The 18,796-nt window shown below is 38.0% G+C and overlaps 2 protein-coding genes across 16 annotated transcripts; one reads left to right on the top strand and one right to left on the bottom strand.

Moving 5' to 3' along the window:
• Window positions 1-489: 489 nt before the first annotated feature.
• On the top strand, window positions 490-971 carry LOC122057244 (auxin-induced protein X15-like). Its single transcript, XM_042619289.1, has one exon. It carries the CDS (start codon window positions 490-492, stop codon window positions 877-879), a length of 390 nt encoding a protein of 129 aa, XP_042475223.1. The 3' UTR covers window positions 880-971.
• Window positions 972-1,373: 402 nt separating this feature from the next.
• Window positions 1,374-18,390, bottom strand: LOC122057242. Of its 15 annotated transcripts, none has more exons than XM_042619276.1 (5): window positions 16,485-18,390; window positions 15,318-15,408; window positions 9,915-9,959; window positions 8,261-8,316; window positions 1,374-3,267 (listed from the first exon to the last, which is right to left on the bottom strand). In XM_042619276.1, exon 1 carries the CDS (start codon window positions 17,931-17,933, stop codon window positions 16,542-16,544), a length of 1,392 nt encoding a protein of 463 aa, XP_042475210.1. In that variant the 5' UTR covers window positions 17,934-18,390; the 3' UTR covers window positions 1,374-3,267; window positions 8,261-8,316; window positions 9,915-9,959; window positions 15,318-15,408; window positions 16,485-16,541. The 15 variants fall into 15 exon arrangements, with proteins under 15 accessions (XP_042475210.1, XP_042475218.1, XP_042475219.1 ...); XM_042619284.1 differs by lacking the exons at window positions 8,261-8,316; window positions 15,318-15,408 and having other exon boundaries at window positions 1,374-1,745; window positions 1,918-1,985; window positions 2,067-3,267; XM_042619285.1 differs by lacking the exons at window positions 8,261-8,316; window positions 15,318-15,408 and having other exon boundaries at window positions 1,374-2,466; window positions 2,554-2,666; window positions 3,110-3,267.
• Between the last annotated feature and the right edge of the window lie 406 nt (window positions 18,391-18,796).

Genomic DNA, 18,796 nt, shown 5'->3' with positions numbered 1-18,796 from the left:
GAAAGGGATAAAGATTAAAGATTTGAGAGAGCACCTATCAGCTATTCCATTAAGAATGGATGGAGCACTTTGCCCAAGAAGCTCAACCTCTATCCCATTCCTCTATTATATCTTATCCCTTTACCACTCTCTAATCTGTGGCCTGTGGGGTCTAAACTTTGAAAGTTTTGAAAGATTAAAGCAACAAATATGAGAGAGAGAGAGAGAGAGAGAGAGAGAGAGAGAGAGAGAGAGAGAGAGAGAGAGAGAGAGAGAGACCCTCATCCACTGGGCTCCTCTGAGACCTCACGGTTCATATGATTATATCATCATTCGATTCATGTTCGTACGATTTCGTAACAAAGTGCTCTGCCAAAACACATTATTAGCTCACCTCTGATTCACCCATCACTTCAACCATATAATATCCCAAAACAGAGTTTTTCCTATCTCTCTCTCTCTCTCTCTCTCTCTCTCTCTCTCTCTCTCTCCCTCTCTCTCTCTGTATGCATGATGAATGGTAGGTTCTTGAGAGCCTCAATGAGAAAGTGGAGAAAGATGGGCACTAAAGAATTTCCTTCAGAAACCTATTACCACCACTGTTTTTGTCCATGGGCTCTGCGGGGGCATTCCATGCAGGAAGAAGAATCCAATATCCCCAAGGATGTACCAAAGGGTCACTTAGTAGTCTATGTGGGAGAAGGTTACAAGAGATTTGTGATCAAAGTCACCCTACTAAAGCATCCCCTCTTCAAGTCATTACTGGATCAGGCCAGTGATGAGTATGGCTTCACCTCTCACTCTAAGCTCTGCATTCCCTGTGATGAGAATATTTTTCTTGACGTTCTTCGCTGCTGCACCAACTCTCGGACGGATCGTAGCATCTGGTTGTGTCTATGAGAAACTGAGAGAGCACCCTTTTTTTTCACTTATATTGGACCCTTTCAGATCAGATTTTATAGATCGAGATTGCTGACTCCTTAAATGTGAAAAATAACTTGATCTTGGCCATTCATGTCTTGTATACCATGATATATATATATATATATATATATATGATAGACATATAATGTAGCTTTCCTTGCTTTCATGTATCTTAATTCTTCGACTTAGCAACAACTGCCCTGATTTCCATCTTAGTTTCAAGTTTCAAAATAGTGTCCAGGCCCTTCGTCTGCCCACAAATTGGACAATTTTGGTCCCTTAGGCACAACACTATCTTCCCCTTCACTCGCTAAAAATGCCATGACATTCACCTGAAAATCTCCACCAAAACAGTGGAGACTCCAGGTTCCTGAGATTGAGATTGGTTGTGGAAAAATCAATGACGACATGGGCAGGAAAAACCATCCACAAGAGTTGATCAATATAACCAGTATGTTCACAAACCTTACTTTAAATTCCAATTTTATTTTTTTACTAAAAAGAAAAGAAAAATTCATTAATAAGAAAGGAAGGATTTTACATCATTGTAGGGCTTAAGTTTATAGAAGAGGTTCATTTTGCAGTAACCCAGAAACCTATAAGTCTCATTAGTAGAATCACATCATTAGTGGGTTTGAAGCATTAAAAAAGAGGTCAGACAAAGAATTATGTACTTCCAAGAAAAGCGGTATTTTGCTTAGAGGCCACGTTTTGGTTCTATAATCAGAAAGGAGGTATTCAAGTTCAGCAGAATCACTCCAAATTGCCCCGAGACTATCCTGCATCTCTAGCATGCTTTACGCCCATGAGAAGCCCCCTAGTGCTTGCGTCAATGGTGTTTTCTGTCATCATATAGTCAGTATGAAATGAGATAACATTAACTTTATCAATGAGACAAGTAGCCCATGCAGAGATACTAGTATTTGTATCAATGACACGCACACAAACGAGAGTTGGTGGGCCCACATAAGGAAAAAATGGAGAAAGAGGGAGATTCATCTGGAGCAAGTTCACCTGAAATTGGCAATTTTCCATGTTCATTCCAACCACACCACCTCAGGAAATTTGAACTGCCACTGATGCTAATCTCAGAACAGAAGAAACTCAACATAGATTAGACAAAGGACACAATATACATATGGAATCAAGTAAAAGTGAACAACCTGAGAACACCCAAACATCAGCTTGTTAAATCCAGTTCATCAATTCTGAATTGCATTCCACAAGTAATTTGGTTTGAACTGGCAGAGGGCATTTTGGCAAAGACGTAATTTTGTGCCCTTGAAGTTATACTTGGTCCAGTCAACAACAGTTCTTTGTGCTGATGGATGGATTTGGAACTGAGAACCACATTAGTTGCTTTGCTCCTATAGCTCACCCAGGATGCGAAAGGAATACTCTTCCCTATGGTAAAGGATAATCAATCCCTTTGAAGTTTCCGTCCACAAGGAAATATACCAAAATTAGTTCATCAGTGTCAAAGAAGAAACCAAACCCATTACTAAGAAGTCCTCATTTCCATATATCTCATCCATGGTTGCATTCTCTAGAATAGAAAGTAGCCTGCATTTACACCACGAGTAGGTTTTACCCATACAAGAACCATGCCACAAATATATTTATTGGTTTCTTTTCAGTTTGAACATGTACCTTCTCTTCTAAATCTAGGATAAGAAAATCCTAAAAATCTTTCTGTTTCCAGAGATAAGTTCTCAAAAAACCCAGCTTATCCAAGATTATAAAAGCATTATCCTGAAACAAAACTTTAAAAAAATAAAAATAAAAATAAATTTCAAAATTCAAACAGTTAAGAAGATCAATAAATATAATTTAAAAGAGAGAGAGAGAGAGAGAGAGAGAGAGAGAGAGAGACCAAACTACATTAAGAGGGGAAAAATCATTTTTCCGAAAACTAAGAACAATTCAAAGAAAACCAATCAGTTGGGACAATCTTGATAGAACAATTCAAAGAAAACCAAAGACAAAATTTCACAATATTTTAGTCCAGAAATGAAATCAAATAAAAGATTAATGTTAGAATGCGAAATGGCTCATCCAAGCCAGCAGAGGATCAAGAGACACAATTCATTTTCCTACAAGGTTAGACCATGCAGGCCAGTAGGCTTGGATTCCCACCATGGCTTCAGTCCTTTTTTAACAAAGATGCTATTTTTCTTGTTAAAACATCTCCAACCATTTGCATTACCACATTAGTCCCCTACAGCCATTTCGCTATGGGATTTTCTTTTTCAATAAGTTCTACCCGTGCTATTTCTGCTGTTAGATTGCTAGTCCTCAAGTCACTTCTCTCTGGTGCAGCATTTCCTACATTTAAACTTCTCAAGTCCTTTGCCTCATTGCAACCTGTAAAGATTTGAGAACCAAAATCAAAGGAAAAGAAATAAGAGAGAGAGACAAAGAGATTGGTGTATCTTGGGAGTCACAACCATGTGGTTGGAATTTCCCCTTTCATTCAATATATAGACTATCTATTACATAGTCATAACCCAAATAGGAAAGTATAAGACATAATAAAAAATAAATAAATAAAAAATAACTTAGCTAACAACTATCCTAAACCCAATAGGAAACTAACAAAGATATACTTGTATCAAATATAATCCCACGGTATGACACATGCTCTCATATACTACACAGCCCAAAGTCCTTACAAGGGTATAAATTTTTAGTCACTCAGTCTTGCTAGTGATTCATCGACTTTTATGCCTGAGCTACACTACTTTTACGTGCATGAAAAATCCTGAGTGCCCAGCATGCAACTCCATAGATCATGGTTCTTGGCTAGTCTTTATAACCATATATAATTTCCCTTCAATTTTATTCATATTTGTTGATCAAACAGCACAACAAAAAGCTCTAAAACTCATCTATTACTCTACTTCTGGGGCAACAGCCTCTTCAAATTCATTTTCCATGAGCCACTGGTGCAATCTAAATATGATTGCTTTGAGTTATCATCTGCTGATCAATACTAACTGTCCCCTTGTTTCTGTTTCTGTCTTTTACCATGCCCATCATATTTGCAGTTAGTCCAGCTTATCATGAAACATTTTCACTTTAAGGCACTCATGTTCCACTCTAACTTGGCATTAAAATCCCATCCAGTTAGGCTAAATAGGTCATCAATAAAGGAATGGGACCTCATCTTATGTTAGTAACCAATGCAAGGAGATATAGACCCAAAACCAACCCCTGCTCTAGCCCTACTGTTATTTACAACTTTGACTGAAGCTGCTGCAAAATCATTTTAAAACTACTAGCTATTCTACGATTCATATTCCCCTGACATATGCTTAGGTGTTTGGCACAAGGGTTACTTTATTAATAGAGGATGATTGTATTTGGGAATATTTGTACTTGTTTATTTAAACAAATCGGTTTGGTTATTTTACGAATTTTTCTAAATCTAATAAAGATTATACAAGATGAAGCAAAATCAGCGCAACGTTTTCCTCAGATGAGAACTTTCAAGTACATTCTCCTTTCAAGGGAATGAGATGGACTAATTCTGGACAGTCTAGGTCTCATCAGTCAATAGGAGGATCTTATCTTCATCTTGAGAGAATAAAGGTGAGTGAAGAACAGTGATTAGTTTCAATTTCCTTAAGTACACCTTATTTTGGAATTGAAAATAGGGTTGTTTTTGTAATTACCATAAGTTGCGGTTTAGGAGAGTCTTAGAATCAGTCTATATAGGGGCAATAAGTTAATTAGGAGACTCTGCTTCAGCTAAGTAATAGTTTCAATTCTGTCATTACAGATTCAGGAAGTGGCTTTCCACATACACCTATGTAACCTAAGATTGAGATATAGAAGTTGAATGAAGCCTAATTTGTTGAAGAAAGTTGGAGCTCTATCTTCATTCCCACGGTAGGTGCTGTAGGCAGCCTAGGGAGGATTGTAGCCAACCAAGAAGAGGGTTGGTTGCTGCTACCTCTATTTTCCTACTTTAGTTCTTACTTCAATACTTAATTTGGTTACTAGTAAGAATTTCCATCTCAGTGCTCTTTTTGATTGTATGGTTAATGGAAGTTGGTTCTCCTGTTGCAGTCACTGTGTCTTGAAGACGATTAATCGGTCCAACAAAATCCCCTGTTTTGGACATCAATAAGGTCCAACAATTCCAATCAAACTATCCTAACCTAGGATTAGCTAAGTAAGATATTGGTTCCTTTTACGATTGTAATCAAAAGTTATTATAATACAAGTCGGTTGCTGGTGGTAGACCATTCTGATCTATATCGCACAAGCCTTCCCCAATCTCTTTCTTTCTTTCTCTCTCAGTTCCCTTCTTCTTCACATTTTCTGCTTTATAAGCTTTTGTCACATGATATCAGCGCCATGAAGAAGAAGAAAAAAATTCTAGTACCTGCTATGGTTCTATTCCTGCTACTGAGATGCTATTACCACTGCATATTGTTCGCTGCTGTCGTATGCTGTCTGAGGTCAATAAATCTTCTTGGTTCATCAATTGCTTTTGATCGTCGATTCACTGTTGTTGAAGACAATCCTCAGTTTCTTTACTGTTGATGTCCAAGATTTATTTCAATCCATCAATTGCTGATGTTTTCTCTCTGGTGGTTAGAAATTATTGCTGAAGTTTAAAGGTTTTATGCTATTTCAGCCTGCAGTTTATGCTATTATTAATTTCCTACTGCTCCGACTTCAAATCGATGCCACTTCGTGGATAAAAAATCAGAATGACAAACCAATTCTTTAGTGAGCCTTCATCTTTCTTTAATTTCTGACATTTTCTTGAGTTTAGAGATCAAGTTCTTGTTTGAAATGCCATAAATCTCTTAATTCTTGGGTCTGCATTACTTTAAGTGAATTGGTAATGAAGTAACAAAGTATATAGAGATTCTTAAACATTTCTCTGTCACTTGATGTGCGTTTTAATGGACTGCTAGATTCGATTGTCTAACATCAGGATGTCAAATTTATAAGTTATTTCTTGAAGACCATTGTGGGTACCAACCAGGGTTTCAGTTTACAGTATCGCAACTGGTATCAACCAGTTCCAAAACCGATACCACAACCGATTCGTATCACCAACACTGGACATTTTGGCCCTCAAAATACCAATACACTACCATTTTACCCTCATTCTGTACCTTATCACCGATTCGGTATCAGTATCGGTATCCACCCATGCCGATACCAATACTAATCAGTCGATACAGCCAATTCAATCCCGATCCTGATACCACCATCAAGCTACAGCTCTGTACATCTCATCATCCATAGACAAATGGCAAAACAAAGGTTGTCACTAGTAGTTTAGGCAATTTATGATGTTGCCTAGTGCGAGATTATGAGACGACTTGGCCATCAATTCGTGACATCGTCAAATTCACATATAATAGCTCAGTAAACAAGACTACAGATCAGGCTGCCTTTGAGCTTGTACTTGAACCAGATCATACTAACTTTGAGCTTGTACTCAAGAGTTCAAGCTAGGTGATGTGTCAAACTTATTCCTCTTTTGCCTCAAGCCAGTATCAGCATTAAAGCGGATGAGTTTATACGCCACATCACTGAAGTCAAAGAGTTCAAGAGAAGCATAGAAAGAAGAAAAGTGGAGTCTAATTAAAGGAAAGAAGAAATAAAAAAGAGAAACAAGGATGGGATGTACCTGAGAACGAAGGAAACCTAGACAAAGACTAGGTGAAGGAAGAGGAAGAAGGGAAGGGATAGACCTCATCGAAGAGAAGAATATCCGACCTGCTGGAAGACAGAGGGGAAAGGATGTAGGAGAATACAACCGCACAGCTCACCAACGTGAACTACTCAACTCAAACTCACTCAATATTACAGTATACTGATATCCATCGATTACAAGCATATAAATAATAAAAGAAAAAGATTGCAATAAGTGAACAACTCTACTAAGATTCCCAACCAAAAACAGCTCGAAAAACTTGGTAAACTCTTCCTACATATCCCACCCAAAATAAAGGGTTAGATAATATGCTCCCAAAAAAAAAAAGTCTCCTTGAATAGCCTACTGAGCCAACAACCCCATTTTGGAATCAGTCCCTTGAAGTCTAGGAATCCCAATGGCTCAAACCGGTCCAGCCAAGTATATGCATCATACCTACAGGCCCTACACCTCATATTACCTCAATATTCTTTCCTATTTCTTTCTCAATCTTATATCAATTACTGAGATTTTAGTCTTGCAAGAGTTATTCAATAATCTTGGGTTTTTAATACCACTTCAACCAATTTCTAACTCTAGATCTCATCATGTCTTGGGCCCATTACCTGCAGGATTCAATGGTTGTCAAACATTGCTGCATCCGCCACAAAAAAAATAATAACAAAAAAGAGAACCCCAGTCAATGAGGCTCCCGCTACTGCAGAGAGTCTGGGAGGGGCAAGTGCATGCAGCCTTACCCCCAGCTTCACAGAAGAGGCTGTTTCCAAGTTTTGAACCTGTGACCAACGCATTCCAATAGTGCAACTTAACCGCTGCATCCACCATACATGTTCCTTATTATATCCAACACCCCCCCCCCCCAAAAGAAAAAAAGCCTAACCTTGTCATTGTATCTGCAATAGAACCCCACAATCTGAGAAGATATAATGAAGATGAGGCTTCATGTGACAGGGAGTTCCAACCCAGAACACTTTTTCTTTCTTATTTTTTAATTTCTTCCCTTCTTTCTTCTTTCTTTTCTTTTTCTGTATCTCTCTCTTTTCCTCTGCCAAACACATTTCCATGTATCATAAACCCTTACGTAGCTGTGTGCTAAATATAATAGCAAAAGCTCATCCGTTGAACTCTTTGAAGACCCCACCCATCATATGCTTTCTACAAGAAGTAAATAAACCCATGCCAAGATCTTTCTCTTGACTCTAATTTTTTCATCAATTTTGGTCCTTTGGAAGTAAGACACTAGCCCCCCTTACTAGGTATTTTGCAATATAGACTTGCATAATCCATAGAACCCAAACACAACTGATTCCAGATGAAAATGATAAGTGAAATATTTCCTGCATTTCATTTTTATAAATATTTCTCAATGGTTTGTAAAATTATATAAGAAGTAATAAAAATTTAAGATTTCCATTCCAACTCTTTTAACATTCTCATTATTCCTAAAATATGGGATTTTTTTTTTCTTTTTTGATAGAATATGAGATTTAATTCCATGAAAGGAAAACAACGGATGGAAGTACAGGTGTTGCAAATAAGGACAAAAAAAAAAGGACAACCATTCTAAATGGTATACAATTCGAAACAAATGATGATGACGACCCAGTGATACAGCTCAGCCAACCTTATTCTTAAGCTGATACATGATAATTAGAACTTAAGAAAACAGCTAACCTGAAGGAATCCAACATCTCACATGCAAGCTGATACAGTTGAAGCTCTGAGTCTTTCTGAACCCAGAACACAGAGACACAACAAAAAAAAAATACAGAAATAAAAATAAATCTTAACCCACAAACCTCAGAGAAATACAGGTAGAAATTCTTACAACTAGCCAATTAAGAATTTTTCCATGTACTAGAACTAGCAATGCATCAAAAAGACAACTTTACAAAATTAAGGACATTCCTTGTATCGTGCAGACAAAACTCAAGTGCAAAATAAAGAAGTTGGCTGGCCTCAACTGCAATAGGCCCTGCTTCAACTTTAAGAGGTATTTAGCTCCAAGTGCTAGTATGATATCACTTTACAGCATTAACACTACATAGTACCAAAGACTGAACATATGTTTTAAGACATAGAAGTTCATCCAAAGTAAAATTTTCCTGACATCTGCACTTTAGGTTATTTTCTGGAACCCAGACATAATCACGACTCACAAGCATCATGTAATAGACACAAACACGAGTGCCAGACATGGCAATAGGCAGTAATCCAGAAACAGAAACATGCCTACATTCAACCAACAATTTATGCTTGACATAGATTTAATCTCCAAAAGAGGGTGTACCTCAGCGCAACGGTAAGGTTTGATGCAGTTGCACGATGGAGTTAGGAAGAAAAAAAATATATTTTTAATTTGATTTTCTTTTGTTTTAGAAACAATTTCCTTTGAATTTAGCTAACTTCTAATTTTAGAATAGTTTCCTTTTCAGTAGTTGCCATAAATTGTTTGATTTTTCCTTTATATTGGATATGTAAAAGATGGAGAAGTTTAGTTTTGAATTTTGAAGAATAGAAATTTGATTAAGAGTTTTGGTATGAGAACCATGGTTGCCGATTCCCCCTTCTTCTTCCTCTAAAATTTTCCAATTTCTTCTCTTCTTCCTTTTATTATTCTGGTTTCCTTCCCCTCTCCTCTCTTCTTCTTTCCCTGTTTCCATATTCCCTGTTACTGGTTACAAGACACCATCTCTGCTGAGCGGTGATACCTAACACAGAACAAGAGCTTGTTGCATCTTGTTCTGTACCGGTTGACTCTGAAATTTTGGTCAAAGGCTCCTACCTTGAAGGCGATTCAGACTCTAGAGGATCACCTCCAAAGTCCTCTGCGGTGGGTTACAAGAATGGTTTCAGGACTGAACCCCAGGCTGCCGCCAGGTCCTATTTAAGGTTCCTCCCACAGCCTTCCAACCTACAGATCCCATGGTTAGCATAGTTGTCACAGCGTCAAATCGATCCAAGGCAGTGGAAGGGTGGCTAATCGATTTGGCGATGAATCGCCCGTTTTGGCGTTGCCATGACGGTCATATCGCCCGTGTGTCATTTTTTATTTTTTCTATTTTCTAAAATTATTTAGAATGCTACTTTTTTATTTTTCCTATTTTTTAAAGTTATTTAACAGGCTACAAGCCTAGAATATATACCCTATAACATATAAAACAAACATTAAGTAACATCAAATCATCAAAAAATCAACATAACCATATCATGTCATCAAAAATCAACATAAATTATTGACTTATACAGTTATACATTAAGTCATCACTCATCAAGTCATAAAAAATCAACATGTACATCACACAAAAGTAAAAAGTAAAAGGCTAACCTGTGACTGAAGCTTGAAAGCAATGATTGGAAGTGAGTGAACAACCTGAACAAAGTAAAAGGTATATATGTCAATATATCATATATGAATCAGAGATATATATTTGAAAACCTAAGAATAGATCAAATGATAAAATAAGTGGCTAACCTGTCAAGCGATTAATGACTTACTGAAGCAATGAAGCTTGATAGCAAATGAACTCAACATAAAATAAAAAAAAGAAAACTTAACTAATCATCCAAGTTCAAAGTTCAAGTTTAAAGTTTAGAGTTTAAAGTTTAAACAATAAATAAAATCCAAAACACTCAAACAGTCAAACACAAATAACTTAATCATTATAATCATCCAACAAATCAGCAGATGGCAGATTCTTTTGTTGTCCACTAGAAGCATTTGCATTTTCCCCAAAGTTATCTATGACATCCAAGTCATCATTCACATCATCATCTTCTTCCAAATCTTCTTCCCCATCTGATTCTGATGACTCCCCAACAGCCCTCCCTCTACCACGGCGTGTGTAGCACATATTTCCTTTAGAGGGTGATGATTGAGCTCTCCTGGGTCGATTGGTCCCCTCCTTTGTTGCCCCCATTGCTCTACCAGCAACGTCCCATGTGAGATCAACATCGGGATGAACTACATCATCCACTTGCTCACCAATCATCCACTCAATACTCCAATCCAGTTCATCAAGCACAAGTGGATCATAATTTCTGTTATCGAGACCGCCTTTGTTGAAACATTTCTTCTAGGCGGCAATTGTATTGAACATAGACTAGATCATTCAAACGTTGATGTTCCAGCCTATTCCTCTTCTTGGTATGAATCTGAATTCATAAACAATAAAGAATAACAAACAAAGTTATTGTTCCAAAAATAAAAAGTCTAAAATATGAAATAGATGTAATACCGAGCTACTTACAAACTCAAATGTGCTTCAGTTGAACTCGCAACCAGAAGAGGAGCAACAAAGCCCTAGAATACGTCTTGCAACCTTTGAAAGCTCAAAAGCATGACCTCCAAATGAACCCCACCAAGTAACTATAAAAAATAAATATATATAAAAACAGCTAGATTAATATTTAATATATCACACAAACAAAACAACTAAACAATGTACTTACTAGGACTCATGGTTGCCCGTGATCTAATCGCCATATCCGAGGTAAAACCACCTCGAGAATATCTATACAAAGTGGCTTGAGTATTTATCTTGTCTTGTAAAGCTGGTTCATGTATCATTCTTTCAATGACTTCATTAAATGCAAGCTGTAGAGAAGATATAATTTGGTAGCCACCATCATCACCTTCCTTATAAGAAAAAAAAAAAATTGCCAGGATTAAGAAATAGTGTTGCTCCATATAAAGGACGCCCCATCTAAATCTCCCAACGCCTGTTAACAATATCTAACACTTTCTTGTATTGCCTTTATCTATCCCCAAAATTTTATTTTATTTTCTTTTTTGCCTCATCCATGGAAAATTGAACCTCAGGCATAGAAGGCCTCTCATCACTATCCACAATCCTCAAGACAGTAAGAAATGGCTTTGAAGCTCTAATACAATTTTCCACACCACTCCAAAATCCTACAGCAAACACCGTCTCAGCCACTTTCTTCCCAGCCTCGGTCTTTGCCAAATTAGAACTAGTCCATTCTTTAGAAATAAACAAATGTCTTAAGTCATCTTTATGTTTTAACAAGCTTTGAAGTGTCAGAAATGCAGTTGCAAATCTAGTAGTTGTTGTCCTCACAAGATCCCTCGCATTTGTTCAAGCCCTCATTGCATCAAAAATGCGTGTGTGCCTATGGATGAAGTTGGTTATTTTTTTTGCCTTACTTATCACATTCCTATTAGATTTCAAGAATCATATTTCCTCCAACATCAGGTCAATGCAATGCGCTGCACAAGGAGTCCAATATAGCTTTGTCCTCTTTTGCATCAACATTGTACCGGCTAATTTATAAGCCGATGCATTATCTGATACAACTTACACAACATAGTCCTCACCAATTTCTTGAACTTTGTTGTCAATCAATTCAAACAACTTCTCTGCAGTTTAAGCTATACTAGATGCATCAATAGATTCTATAAAATAAGTCCCCTCAGGACAATTGACGAGGAAATTAATTAAATGCCTTCCTCTTTTATCCATCCACCCATCAGTCATTAGGGTGCACCCATACTGCTTCCAATACTCTTCATATTTATTATTCATCTCTGCAGTTCTATCCTTTGTTGCCTTTAACAATGGCACTCTCACTTCATGATAACTTGGGGGCTTATAGCCTGACCCGTACTGTGCAATAGATTCCACCATCACCTCAAACCTCCTTGACTTAAGATCATTGAATGGAATACCACACTGATAAACCCAGTCAACAATGTGATTATCAACTCTCTTTTTTCCTTGCTTAGGAGTCCGTCTAACATGAGTATCCATGGGGCCCCTTACTTGTGGCTGAATGACTACTTTTTTTCTCTTAGCAGCTGTCCTAGAGCTAGGAATAAGTCTAGAGGTTGTAGAAGGAGTCCTACTAGACTGTCTTTGACCTTCAACTTCTATATCAACATCCACATCAGCACCAGCACCAGCACCAGCACCAGCACCAGCACCAGCATCAACATCAACATCAACATCAACGTCATCATCAGTTAAAATGTCTTGCATCCTTTTCTTCTTATTGTGCATAAGAGCTGCATTCATCTCTATAGCAATCGCTACAGTTGTCTTGGTACACTTAGCAACATCTCTATATCCACCCACCAAAAGTTGTTTTAACCTTTTAATTCCACACTTGAGGTTTTTTCCACAAAGAGTGCACTTAACAAGGTTCTTGTCTGAAAGGTCAGGCCAATACCCATACTTCCACCCAGGGTCATTTGATTTGGCCTTCCTAGTTGGGTCTTTGGACAGATCATATGCAGTTGTGCTTATATTATCACCCCCACTACTACCACCAACAGTACCATCCATTATGAACTCATATAGTCCTATTATCCTACAAGTTACAAAACAGAGTAACAAAGTATGTTAAGTGTTAACCAATAACATTAACATGATAACATCAACTCATCAAGTATTTAAATTATAATTCATAAAACAAAGTAACAATGTATGTTAAACAATAACATTAACATTAAGTATTTAAGTATACAACTATACAAGTTGTAAAGATATAAACTCTTGTTAAGCAGTAACATTCACATATATGTTAACCAAAAACCATTAGAACAACATCAAAATCCAAAAAAAAATTCAAATCAGTAGTCAGAAGCAACTTAACAAGTGATCCAAGAAAGGATTAAAATAAGGCAGTAAAACAAGTAATCCAATACTTCGATTATGAACTAATTCTATATTTCTATAATTCTATTTATGTTGTTATAGTGTTATGAAACATTAATCATAAAAGGAGGAACAGAGAAGGAGAAGAACTGAAGAAGAAGAAGAAGGGGAAAGAGAAGGAGAAGAAGAAGAATTCAGCAACAGAAGACGAAGGAGGAGAGAAGAAGAGAAGAAGGAACAGACAAGGGGAAGAACTGAAGAAGAAGAAGGAAAAGAAGAAGAAGAATCAGAAGACATAGGAGGAGAGAAGGAGAGAATAAGAGAAGAAGGAAGTCAGGAACAGAGAAGGAGAAAGAGAAGCAGAGAAGCAGAGTAGCAGAGAAGAAGAAGAATAAGAAGCCGAAGACGAAGAAGGAGGAGAGAAGGACCAAAGAAGAAGAAGAAGAAAGAGAAGCAGAGAAGAATAAGATGAAGAAGACGAAGGAGGAAAAGGAGAAAGACGTCGCAGGAGGCCCCTTACCTTGGTTTTGCTGCCGGAGAAGGAGAAGGAGAAGGAGAAGGTCAGCAGTCGCAGGTCAGCTTCGAGGGTTCAGGCTCACTGCTTGTGCCGGAGAAGGAGAAGGAGAAGGTCAGCAGTCACAGGTCAACTTCAAGAGTTCAGGACTTCAGGTTCCTGCCAGTGCTGGAGAAGGAGAAGGAGAAGGTCAGCAGTCACAGGTCAGCTTCGAGGGTTTTCAATTACTTGAGGGTTTTTGACTTTCAATTTGAGAAATTGGTGTCTTTTGTATTTCACCTAATACAAATAAAAAAAAAAAAAAAAAAACAAACAAACAAACAAACAAACAAAAACCAAAAACAAAAACAAAAGGCAATCGATTAGTATAATAAGCGTGCGATGGCGCCCATGGCAGTGCCTTGGCGACCCCTATACGACCCTGGCGGCCGCTAATCTTGACTCCCATAAATCGGTGTACTGCCATGCCCTCTGATTTTCGTCGGGACTCCAAATCGCCACCTAGGCAACGCCGTGACAACTATGAAGGTTAGTTTTGTGGGTTTGTTAGAGCACCTCCTTGGGAATCCTCGCTTAAAGTTTCAGAGAAAACCAAGACCTGCTGAGGAACTTCTATCGATTTGAAATTGTCCCCCTTTCCACCCCTGTTTTGGCCTTAGGAAGAAGATGAACTAGTCGTGAGTTATGATGTTTATTCCCTCTTATCTTGATTTCCTATATTACCCTCATATTTGTTTTAATTCTCTCATATCCCCTATTCTTATTTTATTTCCTAGTTTATCCCTACCAAATAAATTCTAATTACACTTGTGTCCAATCCATGTTTAGCTATTCAGACCCTTGCATACTCTGTTAATTACAAACCTGCCACTCTTTATTATAAACCCCAATTTAATGTCCAGAATTGAGATTTCTTTGGAATTAATTCCAGATCTGTCCCATTCTGCCATTTCATCCTAAAAGGGGTTCTAAGTTGTGCCAGAAATTCCAATACTGCCACTGGTTTGTTTAAATTAAAATATTTGTGGATAGTGGGCCCATAAGCGATCCGATTCCGACTGTTAAAAACCGGATCTGCATCAAGGTTGCCCTATTGCGACCTAATGGTGGCGCGTTTGAGTCGAGAAACAGCCTTTCGACAAAGCAGGGGTTAGGCTAGGTCTATTATGACCCTCCCCAGGCCCCACAGTGGCAGGAGCCTCGTGCACTGGGTACACCATTTTTTATAGATTTAATCTCCAAAATGATCATTTCAAATTTCTTCACTAAATAAAGGGGGGAGGGGGAGTCCCAAATATAGTGCTCTTAGATTCTTAGACTATGAAGAAGTACTTTATGTTCCCATGCCTCATTATATTAGACGAAATAATATTTTATATCAATGAAAAAGCAGGTTGCCAATAAGAAAGGAAAATACACAGAGAAATGTTAACATCCACCAAGTTTGTTGAACTTGATAATGTTCACAAGTTGCCATGCAGCAGGCAATTGCAGATCAGGGATGTTCCATGTGATAAGAGGGTATGCACTTATCTCCCAAATTATGTGTTTGCCCAAAATACCACAAGGGACAATAGTAGTTTTTAAGTTACAAAATTACCAAAAAGATCCATGGCATTTTTGCAATCCTGAGATGAAATTAGACCACCGAAATGGGAACACAATCCTCTATCAAATGGACCCACCCATGCCTACAACATGACAATTAGCGAGTCTTAGCCAGTTCCCAGCCTCAGTGAATGTTAACGGGACCCAAATACATACATACACAGAATCAAAAGAAATTACAATAAAATTTGGACAGAAAGGAAGTACAAATACTAGAAACAAGCTAGGAAATAATAATCATGATAATAAAGATATATCTCAAGCAGATATATGCAAGAAATGTACATGAGTGCCCAAATGAAGATCAAGCTTACCCATACAGGTGCCCAACAGGACATAGGTTAACAACACTAGAAATCTATGATGACAAAGACTCATATAAAAACCAAGCTCTAAGGAATAATACTGATCTCAATCATAATCTCCATGATTAACAACTATAATTCAACAATCTACTCCATTCTACAACGTATTTCCATTAATTCGTGGCTATCCTCACCACTTCAACTTAAGTCATTTGAGCCCACTCCTCATCCTTTCAACACATCACGTCACAAATATAACCACATGTAAAGTATGAATTACATGAAGAAAATACTAAAGGACGCAAGCAGTGTGCAAGACAAGTACTTGAAACAACCATGATCCATTGTTACGGATGAAGCCACCCATGTATGGACGTGGCACCTATGGTCAGGCAAGATTCCAGCCATTTGAGCCACACAAGAGCATATGAATTTCCCATTACATAAAATGTGACTTTAAATTATTGAAGACAAGCTGAGTGACCAAAGAAGCAGGCAAAGGTTTCAACCTCGCAGAAACATGTTCATAACCAAAAACTCTTTTTAACAACAGAAAGAACAGAACAGTCTACAACATAAGGATCATGGAAACAATAACTGAAACTTTTACAGCAAAGTAAATCATGCCCTTTTTCAATTTTTTGTCACTATCATGATGAATCAAAGATGAAAAAAATAAATGCATGGAACATAATTTACAAATGAAGCGCTTCGCTGAAAATATACAATTTTCATATAATTCTCACTGACAAAAGTACATACAACAGCATACAGAAGCCTGGTAACAACACCAAAAATGGCATAAGAGAATTGCATGAACTGCAAAACAGGTACATCCAAGTATCAGATGTTACCAGTATTTACAGTTACAATTGAAGCCTCTAGGTGAACCATCTCCATTTAGCAGTGGATCATCTGAGACCATCAATGTAATCCTCCAAATCTCTCCGGCCGAATCGCCTACCATTTGAATTTGCATCCTCACACCTAGCAGCAAAGTAGAATATCAACCATGCTACCATAAAATAAACCTCCACCACCGACTGAAAAACTGAGGCAAACAACTTCCCGCAAATCCGAGTCAGAATCCATCTCACAAATGACCCACAAAGAATGGCTTCATAGCATTTTATCTGGATGGCCTGGTTTAACATTGTAGATATTAGGTAGCATCCTTCCTTCACGACTTCCCTGCCACTCCTCCTTGCATCCATGATTGCAACCCAACAATCCACTGCAAAAACGAAGGCCACAAAAACATCCAACAAAAACCACGTAAACAGAAATCCTGAGATCTCAGTCTCAAAGCCTCGAACCCACGGAAAAGTGATGGAGAAGGGCATCAGTTTCAATCTCACAAACAGCTTAAAGAATGAGTATTGATCCTCAATTTCACCAAAAAACCACAGACCAAGGATTTGGGTCAATGCATCTCTAACAGCCCACCTCATGAGTATAAACCCAGAAATCCTTCGAATCCCCAAACGCGAACCAGCGTAAACCGTTCCAGTAAACGACTGATACTTCCGCAGAAGGTCATTGACGACAGAGTAGAACACGATTCCGAGGATGCAAGATTGTGTAACCAAAAACCCAAGAATCACCCAACCATATGCTGCCGATAAGAAACTCACCAGAAAGAACAAGGCCGCAGCATCACGACGACCAAGCTCGAAACCCTTTACAAATAATTGAAAATCCGCAGGGCGGTCCCCTTCCTCTCCCATGTTCGAAACCGCCTTATCAGTTCCTCCGCCGTTACCATCTTCATCAGCGCCATCCGACAACGAGAAACCCTCCGTCTTGAAAAGAAATCCAGAACCAACAACCTCCAAAAGCCTAAACCCGTATCTCTCCTCAGATTCCGAAGACCCGAATTTTCCCTGGCGGCTAAAAAAATGGCTGAGATTCACAGAACTACCGTTGACAGGAGAACGACGACCCAACCCGAAAAGAATCCGATCATCATCTTCTTCTCCAGAGAAGAAATCATCGTCTAGGGTTCCGACACGGCTGAGTTGAAGGAAAGGGCGGCGGCGTCGATTCGCGGCGGCCTGAGATTTAAAACCTTCGGATGATCTGACATTCTTGCCTGCAAGATCGAGGCGAGATAAAAGGGCTTTCAGAGATGGATCCCTATCAATGAAAGAGGTGACGTGTAGGGTTCCAGTCTCGACAACAGTACGAAAGGAGAAAAGAAGAAGAGAGAGAAAAAGAAATGTGTAGAAGCTCGATAGGAAAGAAGCAGTGGACTGCTTGATGACCTGACCCGTTGTGCGTAAGTTTAGACGAGGAAAGGACATGGCCGTATTCTCTTGCTCTGCAAATTTCGAATTCACCCAGATATAAATATACACCAAAGACCAGAGAAAAGTTCTTTTCTTCCAAATTTCAACTCTCCCAACCCAATTCAGATTCCAGAACACCGCCCCCTGTTCGAACCCTTTTTTTTGTGTTTAAATCTTTGAGGATGATTCTTTACAGCTCGTACACAGAGCGCCACCCCTTAAGCGGAGAAAAATCAATACGGAGAAGAATCCGCCATTAATCCATTTCCAATCTTGTTCCGAGGACGCGTCTTATCAATTGTCGGTGATGTGTATAATTTATCCATCATGGTCATATGAAGATCAAGATTTATTGCGTTATCTTCTTTTGGTATTTCGTAAGAGGAGAGATTTGCACTGGTGGGTGGGATTAATAAGAGAAAAATGAGCAAATCTCAATTTGATAATTGAAAAATGAAACCCTAGGGCATCATCCAATTCTATCCTAATCTCCAAAAACGAGTCCTGCATAAATATTAAATTCGGATTCGGCAATTATTCAGATGAAAAACGAGGTCAAAATATCGATAAAAAAAATGGAGATAATAAAATTCAAGTTCGGATTCAGATTTAAAAATTATTCGTTTATAAAAATAAAAAGTGGACAACAAATTTCTGATGTTATTTTAATATTTGCAATACATGCTTGATATTATCTATCAATTATCATATGTACATAATATACAAATGATATAAAAATTAAAATTTTAAATTTTAAAGATAAAAAATATTATATTTAGCCATCTCTTTTTTTTTTTTCTAAACTCATTTCCTATTACTCAAATAATTGAATCTGAGAAAGAAAGACTGAGAGAGGGGGACTGAGCACAAATTCAGGT

Source organism: Macadamia integrifolia, chromosome 12 (genome assembly GCF_013358625.1).
Source record: "Macadamia integrifolia cultivar HAES 741 chromosome 12, SCU_Mint_v3, whole genome shotgun sequence".
NCBI classification, from domain to species: domain Eukaryota; kingdom Viridiplantae; phylum Streptophyta; class Magnoliopsida; order Proteales; family Proteaceae; genus Macadamia; species Macadamia integrifolia.
Note: the sequence above shows the minus strand (reverse complement) of the source record. Positions and strands in the feature narration are given on the sequence as shown.

Coding starts and splice junctions, on each gene's coding strand:
- LOC122057244 (XM_042619289.1), top strand. CDS start 490: ATGATGAATGGTAGGTTCTTGAGAGCCTCAATGAGAAAGTGGAGAAAG.
- LOC122057242 (XM_042619276.1), bottom strand. CDS start 17,933: ATGTCCTTTCCTCGTCTAAACTTACGCACAACGGGTCAGGTCATCAAG.